The sequence below is a fragment of the Crotalus tigris genome, unplaced genomic scaffold, assembly GCF_016545835.1.
Source record: "Crotalus tigris isolate CLP2741 ecotype Arizona unplaced genomic scaffold, ASM1654583v1 scf7180000017814.3102382, whole genome shotgun sequence".
Classification (NCBI taxonomy): domain Eukaryota; kingdom Metazoa; phylum Chordata; class Lepidosauria; order Squamata; family Viperidae; genus Crotalus; species Crotalus tigris.
In genome coordinates this window covers 978501-990800 of record NW_024096652.1, presented here as the reverse complement: position 1 = coordinate 990800, position 12300 = coordinate 978501, and the positions used below count along the sequence as shown (strand labels likewise).

General features: G+C 38.0%; 1 protein-coding gene across 5 annotated transcripts in view; it reads left to right on the top strand.

Moving 5' to 3' along the window:
* The window catches only part of SPATA20 (spermatogenesis associated 20), a 50116-nt gene that overhangs the window by 27364 nt on the left and 10452 nt on the right, over positions 1-12300 (top strand). For all 5 annotated transcript variants that reach the window (XM_039342832.1, XM_039342831.1, XM_039342835.1 and 2 more), the window contains 3 exons: positions 1798-2006; positions 4279-4478; positions 5974-6054. In XM_039342832.1, coding sequence (XP_039198766.1) covers positions 1798-2006; positions 4279-4478; positions 5974-6054 — 490 coding nt within the window. The remainder of the gene's footprint in view (positions 1-1797; positions 2007-4278; positions 4479-5973; positions 6055-12300) is intronic.

Genomic DNA, 12300 nt, shown 5'->3' with positions numbered 1-12300 from the left:
AATACTCACTTTCTGACAGGCTATGTCATCTTAAAATTGGCTCTTCTCTTGACCAAACACAAATTACATATCTGTCAATAGAGTTAGAGGTAATGAGGAAGGAAAGGTGATTTGCTTGTCTACTTTATGACAACACCAGTTTCACACCTGCTTTTTAAATCTCAGAATGAACTTTTCTTAAGTAGATAGCAAATTGAGCTGATGGGAGAAAAGATGGTGAGAAGAGACAAAGAAGGGGAAGACTGAAGAGGTTAAGAATAGGAATAGGAATAGGAATAGAAATAGAATAGAATAGAATAGAATAGAATAGAATAGAATAGAATAGAATAGAATAGAATAGAATAGAATAGAATATAGCTGGAAGGGACCTTGGAGGTCTTCTAGTCCAGGACCCTGCTCAAGCAGGAGATGTTGAAACTATTTGCACTCATTTTTTCATGGATAAATATTTTGCTCCCAGGTTAATTTCAGTGGTGAAGATCTTCACCTTTGTTAATATCACTTCAAGAGAGATTGAAGTACTATTTTTCTTATTTGGTCCACACATTTGGAGAAATATATTGGTTCTTCACTTGCCTTGTTTCCAAAATACAATAACCACTGTTTTCAAAAGGGGGTTGCTATCCTTCACTTTCCGTCTAAGAAGATAGAAAACATTTATATTGAATTTGAGAACTGTCTATGCTGTCTTTTCCAAACATCCAGAGCAAAACTGGAATTAAAAAAGTGTATATCTTTTAATATTTTATAAATTAGAATGGTGGTAGAAGATGCTGGTCTAAGAGTAGGGAGAGAATGTGTATATAGACCAGTGGTTCTCAACCTTTTTAATGCCGCGACCCCCAACTGATTGTAAGTCGAGGACTACTCAACCGGTCGTAAGTCGAGGACTGCTCAACTGGTGCAGCACCGTTTGCAGAATGGGATTTTTGGCAGGCTCAGCAGGGCAGAGACAGCCTGGACAATTCCTGTTGGCTTTTGAAAGCCAATAGAATTAGACTCTATTCAAGAGAGTTTATTCTATTGGCTTTCAAAAGCCAATAGAATAAAAGGGAGTAGCACAGCTAAGGAAAAAGAGAAAAAAAATGGTGGACTGTGTTGTTTGGCGACCCCCGTGGAATGGTCGTTCGATCCCAAATGGGGTCCTGACCCACAGGTTGAGAACCACTGGTATAGACACATACATATATTTGTATGTTATACAAACATAAAAATATTACATCCCTCCCTCTACATTGTATAAAATGCTGCTAGACCAGGGGTCCCCAACCCTCAGTCCGTGGACCAGTACTGGTCTGTGGCATGCCAGCAACCGGTCCGCACAAACAAGCAAAGCCCCATCCTTGGAATGCAGGCAGCACACAAAATCACGCACTTTCCGGTCCATGGAAAAGCCTGTCTCCACAGAACCGGTCCCTGGTACCTAAAAGGTTGGGGACCTCTGAGCTAGATTATCCAGCAGTACTTAATGTACCAATCTCCTGTAGCAGTTTCTGGTATGAGAGTGACAGTAATTTCTCAGAACAAATACTTATAGTTTCTCAATTCTCAATCTCATATTCAAGAAGACAAGGTCAAAGTCATTGCCACAGTGCAAAAGAAATAGAATTCTGCCTGGATATTAGAGAATGTCATTTAACCAATCAGAATCTTGTATCTTCTCTTGGAATATCAGAAATGGCTGGAAATATTTCACAAACATTTCTCTGTGGGGCTCATAGCAAGAATTAGATTTAGTAATGATCGCTATGAACTTCTATTATGAGGCTGGATTTTTTCCCTCCTTTGTTTTCTCAGTTCTGTGCCTATCCATGGATTCCTAGAGGACTATGTCTTTGTAATCCAAGCACTCTTTGATCTATATGAAGCTACACTGAACCCAAGCTGGTTAGAATGGGCTGTGGAGTTACAGCATAAGCAAGATGAGCTCTTCTGGGATCCAAAGGGTTTTGCCTATTTCTCCACAGAAGCTGCTGATCCTTCCTTGCTCTTTCGCATGAAGGATGGTATGTATTCTTTCAGAAGGAGAGTCTAGTTTTCAATGGTGGTCAAAGAGCAATCTGTGGTCTGGGTATTGTACTAGTAATACTGCTCACCTAGAACAGAATTATTCAACAGTTAATGTAAAAAAAAAGCAATTTACAATTAATTAGAGTTTGTATTTTCTCCTGAGCTTATTTTATAAACAATTTTCCAGGATACTTAAAAGATTACCTCAAAGGAAAAAATTCCATTATTTTTCAAGCTTGGATTAATATCTAACCAAAGGAGGATTTCCAACTTCTCATTCACTACCATGTACTGTCTCAAAGTGCCCCCTTCAATTCATTCCATCCTTACTTAACCTCAGGTACAGATGTAACCAGTAGCAGAGGTGTCAAAGGTATGAACAGGAAGATAATCAGATTTTTTATTGGCCCATGGGAAATCTTCAGCTTGCCACCTTTGATATTCTCTTTGCAGTTGAAGCTAAGTTAAGGAACAGATGTGTTGGGGATTAAAGAACTGGTATAGAGGAGTGATTTTTTTTAAAACTTTATAGGCCCTTGTTCTAATTGTTGATTTGTCTTTGAAAATAAACTAACTTGCCAATGGAGGAATGAATCTGAAGATAACTATGTGTTCTCTTACAACCTTTTAGTCTTTTGCTGACTAAAAAACTAGAAGGTGAATATGCAAGAATAACAGAAGTCACTCAGCTGGCTTTCATGCCTAAGGCAGGACTAGAACTCACAGTCTCCTGGCTTCTTGCCTGGTGACTTAACCAGATCTTTTTAAGCTAGCTGAAGCAAGTTAAGCTTTACTTGGCAAAGAACACTGTATATAAGCATAATATATATTTTTTTACTTGAGTGACATTGTAATAGATGCTTATGAATATAGATGAGCTTTGCTAGGTGCTCTTACAATCTAGTACCTCTCCAATATGAACTTGCAACCCTCAGAATTCTCCAGCATTGCCTTAGTAGAGACGATGGAGGTATCTTGTCCATTGGGAGAGTTTAGAGTAAGGAGATATGATAGTTAGCATTCCTTTCCCGATTAGCACTGTGGTAGTCTAGCACAAGGGTTCCCAACCCCTGGGCCACGGCTCACTATCAGGCCACGGCACATTTGGAACTGGGCTGCGCCAGCGACGGAAGAGCACACTTGCATGTGCAGGCTCACTTGTGCTCACACAAATGAAGCCATGCATGCACACCTGCCCTTCGCATAAAACCATCCCTTCTCTTCCCCCCCCCCCCGGGCCACCAACCCGGAAAGTTTGGGGAATGCTGGTCTAGCAATCTCTTAATCTTTCTCTGTAACAAAATGTACATGAATACTATATGGTAGATAAGGTTCCTTCTGACATGAGAATGCCAAAAAGTAGTTTCTGTGCTTCTTTTCACTATACAAACATCTGCAAAAAATAATGCATGGTATCTGCTTAAGGGGGGGATCTGATTAATCAGAAGCCCCAATTTATCTTCCAGTTTTTAGTCTTGGTAGGTATAAGTGGTGGGACTGCAAACATGGAACATTAATGGGTTGTGCAGGTATGAATAAGGCATATAGACTGAGGAAATAGAAAAACTGTATTTCTGCAGCAAGCCTATACATTTATTGCCCTTTAACGCTTTTATGTTATTTAACATGTTCTCAGTACCGTTGGCTGTCATTTATTGGTATTAAACCGAACAGTCTAGGTGGTACAATGTCAGTGTATATGTAGACTATAGTGTGACTTAACTGCTCTTTGGCTATTGTCCTAGATAGCCTGGTGTTAGGTAGGAATTGGGTAGGCCCCGTGAGAGCAGTTGGCTGACTGCAGTCAGACATGGGGGAGCATACAGTGTGAATGCTAAGACCTAGAAGCAAATCCCTGACAATTATATAACAGCTCTCAGCTATTCCTATTTTATTGGGATTTGGCCTCACTTAATTTAATGGGATTAAAATAAATTGTACCTCTTAAGGCTGGAACATTGAAGAACCTGACAGTTGAAAAAGAAACTGATAACATAAGAAAACTGAGAAAACAAGTGTCATGAAAATGGAATGCAAGCTGCACTCCTCTTGTATATGTATGCAGGTCACAGTGTCCATACAGAAAGGAACGGTGACTGTATTGTGATGGCACAATGTTAATTGCTTATCCTATGCACCCACCCATCCACCCCCATTTCTGCTTTACGGTATAGAAGATGCTAGAGCATTACCAAAAAAACCTTTAATTAAAAAGTGTGTAGATGTTTTGTGTTCAAAAAATAGTTGATTTACTGACCTTTGTTATAGATCAAGATGGTGCAGAACCCAGCCCCAACTCTGTTGCAGTTTTTAATCTGCTCCGGGCAGCGAGCTATACTGACCATGAAGAATGGGTAAAGAAAGCTGGGCAGATCCTAACTGTCTTCTCAGAGAGACTGGTGAAGATTCCTGTTGCCCTTCCTGAGATGGCGCGAGCCACTGCTGCATTTTATTTGACACTCAAACAGGTACTGTACTGGGCAGAATAAGATTTAATAGGCAGCATTTAGAGCAATGTTCCCCAATTTAATAGTTTCCTAGGAGTTGAGAGATAACTCCTATATTCCCAGTGGTTATTCACTAGTGATTCTAAAAAGTTGTGGTAAAACAAATCTGAATGGCACGAAAAAGCAGAAGGCTAATTTAGACAGAGGGAAGTAATAGCATTGTGTAAGAAATTTTGGGGATATCAAAACACAAATAGTCCTCAGCTTTTAACCACAAGTGGGAGCAGGATTTTGGTTGCGATGTGGGTTGTTAAGCAAGTCATCATGTAACCAAACCTGATTTTAAGACCACTTTTATTATAGTCACTAAGTGAATCCCATGATTGTTGAATGATTCACACAGTTGTTAAGTGAATCTTTCCCAATTGATTTTCCTTGTTGGAAGCTAGCTGGGAATGTCACAGATCACAACCATGTGAGCTCAAGATGCTGCCAGCATCATACTGTAAATGCAAGCTGGCTGACAAGCATCCAATCACATGGCTGCAGGGATAGTGTGATGACCCTAATTTTAAGGATAGGTTGTAAATTACTTTTCCTGAGGCTGTCATAGCATCGAATCATTGTTAAATGAATGGCTGTAAATCGGGGATTAGAGGGAAGATTTGAGATTTTCACAAGTAGACTCATTGTATTAAAGTTCTGCCCTTTTTTCTTGAGTCTGCTCTGTATTTTCCTTACTAATAGTGAGACCACTCTGTCCTTGGAAAACTTCCATCCTGGTTGTCTTGACTCCTGCTTTGAGCCTTCATTAACTGGTACAATGCGAAACAAGGCTAATCTGCACACGGTTTCAAGTTCTTTTTGCACTATGTTAGAAGAACTTCAGCAAATACTTTACAATTACAGCTTAGTTTCTTCCCAGTTACTATTTGGTTGTTGGTATCATTTTTTACATGTTTTTTTCCTCCCTTTCTTTATAGTTATGAATTGTGACAATTTGTTTGATGTTCTGTTTTATCATTGCCAGTCTAAAGCCAAGATCATTTTTTGGCAAAGCTCACCTCCTGTTTCTCTTCTAAACTTTAAATTCCAGGATTTGTGGTACATTTTGAATAGCCTTAGTTTAAAAAGTGGGTTAAGCTGGGGCAGAAATCGCATAAGCCATAAGCAGAGCTAAAAAAAAAAATTAGAATATTTCTAATTTCTAAGTTTTGGAGGGAGACTAAAAAGAAAGATCAAGAGGAAAAAAACTATACCTAATATGACTGTTCCCAATCAAAGAAACTCATGAATTTGGTTCCATCAGTTGAAAATGTCAGTGAATTCAATCTAGCATTCTTATGTTACACATTGAGAATGTCCTCTTCAGTGCATCCAGGGAGACGGAATATTTCTCCTTCTAAACCCATGTCTGTTGTATTTTATCAGTAAGTCTTTACTAGAGAGTTTTCTTACTGAGTCACTTACTCTTTAGAAAAGACTGAAAAAATGTATTACTTTATACTTTGAACAGGTTGTTATTTGTGGTGATCTAAAAGGAGAAGATACCAGAGAGTTACTGCACTGTTACTATTCTACTTACACACCTAATAGGGTAAGAGTCAATAAGCTAGAAATTGGCTTTTCTGTTATTCCTTTTTTGTGTAGTCTGTCTTTGATGTTTTCCTATGCAACATGAGATTGGATTTTTCTGGTTGGAGAGTAAATTACTTTCATAAATTCAAGGCCATCAGAGGGTGTTCTTTAAGAACCAAATCCTTCAGAAATGGCTCTTTGGCCCTCCCCCTTCCGCCTTGAAAATTTTCACACTTTGTGGGATGTATTTCAGGTCCCATAGCCTTCTTTTAGCCTGTCACATATCCCTGTTTCTTTTACATTAAGGCTGCAGAATCCAGGTTGATGGAGGCTGGGTATCTAGAAATGGCAATGCATAAGTTGCTTTATCTGTGCCTGCTTTTGAGGCACATGAGTCTTAACATGGGGTTTTCATTATGTTTTCTTCATGAGAAAATATAATTAATATGATATACCTGTCCCAGCTCTCATCTTTGGACTGCCCATGTAACTCTGTTTATATAATTGACAGAAATTCTATGTGGAAATGTACAGTTTTCTTAACAATGAATGGGTTGGGTAACAGCAAGGAAAATGTTGATTGCGCAGTTTATTTAGTTTTTATGGCGAGAGGTCAAATTAATGTTGCAATTTAAATGGATTTAATTGTATTAAATGTTTAAGCCCTTCACCCTATATACTCTTTGATTTTATCTAAGTTCATGTGCTAGTTTGTCATACCTGTCTTTTGTTACTTAAATTTAGCGGTGTTTTGTATGTAAATTTAGCCTGAAAATATTTGTACTCCAGCAACCCAAAATATTTAACATAGGGATATAGTTGGAAAGAAAATCAGTTTGGGGTGGGTATGAGCTAGGCGTGCATATCTTTTAATTGGCCTATACAGAAGGAGCTTTATTTGAGTTGAAATCAACAGCAAGGGTGGGACCTGGCTTGTCAGATCCAGACGAGCACATGTTGCTGGTTACCTTATTTAAAAGAATTAGTTAAGAAGATTTCAAGGTAAAAGTGAATGCGATACATGCCAGAGAATTTGGGAAATGTGGGGAAAAAGGTTGTAGATTTTTTGGCTTGGGAGAGGTAGTATCCTGCTGGAAATGAAGGACCAATCTGAAAGCAGCTTTTATTAACAATGCTCCCTTAAGTCTTCTGGCAATTGTTACATTTGCTATGATGCATCCAATCTCCTGATTGACACCTAGCTTTTTGGAGAATATATCCCATTGAATAAAACTGAGAGACAGATAAGAGAGGATAGCAGTAACTGTCTGCATCTGGCATAAGAATATCTCTGAGAGGCTAGGAGTCTTGAAGCAAGCTGTAGAACAGTGGTTCCCAACCTTTTTAATGCCACGACCCCCAACAGGTCGTAAGTCGAGGACTACTCAACCGGTCGTAAGTCGGGGACTACTCAACTGGTGCAGCACCATTTGCAGAATGGGACTTTTGGCGGGCTCAGCAGGGCAGAGACAGCCTGGACAATTCTTATTGGCTTTTGAAAGCCAATAGAATTAGACTCTATTCAAGAGAGTCTATTCTATTGGCTTTCAAAAGCCAATAGAATAAAAGGGAGTAGCACAACTAAGGAAAAGGGAAAAAAAATGGCGGACTGTGTTATTTGGCGACCCCTGGGAAATGGTCGTTCGACCCCAAATGGGGTCCCGACCCACAGGTTGAGAACCACTGCTGTAGAAATTTGTAAACTTATCTGTAATGTACTAATCCATATCTTAATGCACATTTCTCAAAGATGGTGCCCTTTTTATTTTGAGAGCACCAGTGAGAAAGGCAAGAATAGTACAGTGCAAACACATTCAATCACTTGCATCAGGGTCTTTAATTTCCAATTTCCATTTGTACATACTCTGATACCCTTATATGGACATATATTCTGACCATTTTCTGGACAATTGCTTCATTGTATTTTCAGAATGCGACGAGCAATAATAAAGGAAGAAGTCTTATAAAGCGGCAGTACTTGCTAGACCAGGGGTCTTCAAACTTGGCTCCTTTATGACTTGTGGATTTCAACTCCCAGAATTCCTCAGCCAGCATGCCTGGCTAAGGAATTCTGGGAGTTGAAGTCCACAAGTCATAAAAGGGCCAAGTTTGAAGACCCTTGTGCTAGACAGTTGGTCAAAGCAGTTGTCTCTTTGTTCCCACATTTAGAGTATTATAAACAGGTTAAATAAATTCTTTTTGAAGGTCTTGGCTTGAACTGCTCTGTGGCCACATCGTATCAATCTCAAGCTATCCTACCTCAAAAGTGGTTGAGAAGATGAAGTGCAATAAGCATACACCCACACATATTTATATATGAAGAGCACTGTGTGAGTATGTGTGTGTGTATGAAAAATAGGAGGTTGGAGAAAGGGGAGAAAAAGAGAGCATGTGTGCAGAGAGTAAGACATGTAAGAATTCCTCAAGAACTGTCCTGATTACCACCACAGTGATTTGCTACAGTAGATGATCTTTCAATGAATGTTTGCTCCACAAGCATCTGTTGGAAGAAGAAGTGACTATCTGACCTCTTCTGAATTTGCAATAGTGGCGAATATCTGTAGCTCGGGTATAGGATGAGGGTAACGGTTCATTCTCTGAGCTTGTGGGTTGGTTTCCGAACATTTTGCTACCAGGCTAGGTAACATCTTCAATGGTGTTTAGGGGATTTAGGGGAACGCTGTTGAAGATGTTACCTAGCCTGGTAACGAAACATTCGGAAACCAACCCACAAGCTCGGAGAACGAACCTTCACCTTCACCTTCTGAACTTGCTCCTGGAGGGGCTTGTCTTTATTGTGCTTTTCATTGCCCACGTCTCTTTTTGCTTCATCTCTTCTCATGCTTTCTCGTATGTTCTTTGAGAAGGAATTAAAGCCAGTGACCCATTTTCCATGTGTTGAAAACACCATATTAGCGGTGGGAAACCAAGTCCGCCTGTGTCGGTGTTAATAACCTATTCTTTCCTCAAGAGCTGTATCGGCTTTTTGTTCTGTGCAACCTTTATAAGTTCTGGGAGAAACTCCCAGATGAACCAGGGAGTAGGGAGCTTGATCAAATCAAACAGCCTGGAAATTAAATTCTATTCTCACAGTTTAATTCAATTTCCTCTTCACTGCAACAAAGAGCTTTGGAAGGAAAGCTTTGCCTGGCAGGGAGATAGGTTCACTGGGAAAAATATATATATATATGCAGGCCTGATTAGAAGTTTAAGGGATTTGGAATAAGAGAGTGGGGTTAGGTAGTTGGCTGTAACTTTTTCTCTATTTATCCATGAATAAAGAGAGGAGAAGGGATGTGAGAGAATGATATGTGAATGCCTGCAGCTTTTAAAGACTTCCCAATGCCACCAGTCAGCTTCATGCACGCATTTGTGACAAGTTGCCACCACCTGCTGGTAATTCAGAGGGCAAGCAGCAGATTTGCTAACAAGAAATCTCTGGTCATGGGCTTACCAAAAGATATGAAAAGTTAGGATCAGTTCCTTCCTTTAGCAATAGGGAATTTCATAGGTTGATGAGGATTGTCAGTGGAATCTCTATTGAACTGCCCAGTCAATTGGTGTAACATTCAAAGGAAGATTGCACGGAATATGTTCACAGTAAGCTGTGGCTGTTCAAATTCTTTGAAAAAGGTACTTGAACTGTAAAAACAGTCAAATCTTTCCTTAGACTCATAGCTGCTTTGCACGTTGCTTCTTCTGACTCCATATGTGCATGCAAGAATAGCTACATTTAGATTTTTTTCCTGATTTGGGCTAAATTCACTGTATCCATACCTTTCCATATACCAATGCATATATACCAATTTTGTTCTTTAAATTTTAAACATTGTTTTCAGGATCTCTTCAATTCTATTCTGCTATGATTTTTTGCTTTTCCCTCTTTCTTTCAGTCCATGGATTCTTCCTTCCTAGATTGGTTGCAATTTCTTTCATTCTCTGGAGGATTAAACTACATCAATATATTTTCATAATAATCTTCATTCTTTCCTAATCTCCTCCTATATTACCATATATATTTCTTATCTAATCCGTTTCTATTTATATGTGACTTATTCCACTCTCAATTCTATATAACAAAGTAAGCAGAAACACTCTCAAACACAGGTGTTTTTGCTTGTCAAAATATATATTCCTCACTGCAGACTAATCACTACCTTTTACTAGTTTTGCCCAAAATAAGATATTTCTATCTTTAGTAAGCATTCTAACAAGGAATATTTTGCCACTTATGTGAAATTTGCAGTGACTCACCTCATTTTCTCTGTGAAACTCAACTACTTTGGTTTTTGATAGATATATCTTGTTGCATCTTGTTGCAAATTGTCTGGGTTCTTAGCCGTCCACACAGCATCATAACATAAAATCCCTGTATAAAAACGTACATCACTACAAGTTTATAGGTATATTAAATAACCAAGGTGGCATATGATTTTTACTCATTGCTTGTTTTGTATCATTTGGTAATCCCTCTGTATGCTTCACTTTAGCGTAATTTTTGCCTTTCACAAAAAACTTTCCGTAATTCAAACCTGTTTACTATGTGATATGTTTTTCTTATATCAGCAAACATGGAATGAACTTTCTTACATTCATATGTCTCAGTGATCTGCTGAAAAACAAAAATCTAATTTGCACATGCTCTGAAACATTGCACTTATTGGCATTTTTAACACTCTTTCAATCAGAGTTCTATCAGATACCTTCCTAAGCACCTGCATGAAATAGTTCGCCAGATGAAGGGGGTATTAATGTACAACCCTTCTACAAATACAGTCTCCCATATTTTAATGTTTCCCCATTGTCTTTATATTCAGCCTTAGTGGTTTTCAACATCCTCGCAGCATGTTTGACTTTCCTTTCATTCTGTTCTTCTGGCAGTTCTTCTTGTTTGTTAATATATCACCATCATTCTCATTCAGATTTCTAAAATGCTCCTTTAGCATTCCTTCATTTAGGTTTTATCCTAAATAGTTTCATAATTTATACTTTCTAATTCTGTTTTCTTTGTTGGAAGCTCCTGATATAGTCCACTTCACCCACTTCCATAGCATAAAAAAAATATTTAATCAAAATTGCTCTGCATTTTCTCTGCCTCTTTTTATTGTTCCTTTTTCTGTTTGATTACATTCTTTCACCTGTCCTTTCTTTCAAATACAATATTAAATAAATCTCTTTTTTTGTAACAATCACACTTCAGTTTGCATTTTTCTCATACACTTTTTTCAATCATTCTACCAAGTGTCTTTTTCACATTTATCATTTGCATAATTCGATGCATTTTTGTTATACTTTTCAATGTATCTTTGAGTAACTACTTCCAAGCAGATTCAACATTATCTTTCCTCATGTCTTACTTTTCATTCATTTTGCTATGAGACTACTTTATATTTTAATACTTTCTCATAAACAGCTTGTACTTTCTTTTCTTGGAATCATTCTACATCCATTCTAGATTATTTCTGCCTTTTTATTCCATGACAATTTTTTCTTCTGATCCATTTTTGACACCACTTATCCTACGTTCAGAATCTCCAATTATCCTTGTATCTTTCACTTGTTTCTCTCAATTTTTCATCATAAACAATCAAAGCAATCATCCTTTTTAGATTCTATCTTTTGGGTAGTGTTAAGCTTAACTCATGAAATGAAAACAGCTTTTCTGAGTAGATTCTAGCAGCGATCATTCTTATTTTTTAGTTGCGCTTGTGAATGGACAATCATTTTTGGTATACTTTTCATCTCATTCTCATCCATCCATAACAAAATGTCTTTTTCCTCAGATTCATTCAAAATATTGCATTTTTCCCATATTCATTCTTTTTTTTTAAATCATCCCCATAACCAGAGTGCACTTGTCTCCGGTCTAGGGATTTTTAGTTTCATAGGTATTCATTACACTCCAGATGATATACATTTCAAACTTAGATATTAGGCCTTTTATACATATTTAAACTCACAGTTTTACTTTGTTGCACCTATTCATCTACTACAGGCCATAACGTAAGACTACTTGCATTCAGAACTATTATCTCCTTCCCCTTTCTCTTGGTTTCATAGACACAGAACAGATATCTATTTCATTTCATTCATTAATTCATGATTTTTACCACTTATTCCTTTTATATCCCAAATCACAATCTTCTGTTCACCATGGTCTTCACCAGATGAGACCATAACTATGGACTTCATTGGTCATCAAGCTTTCATACAATACACTTTAGAAAGATAAAGATTAGATTGTATTACCAGGTATTGTAATGGC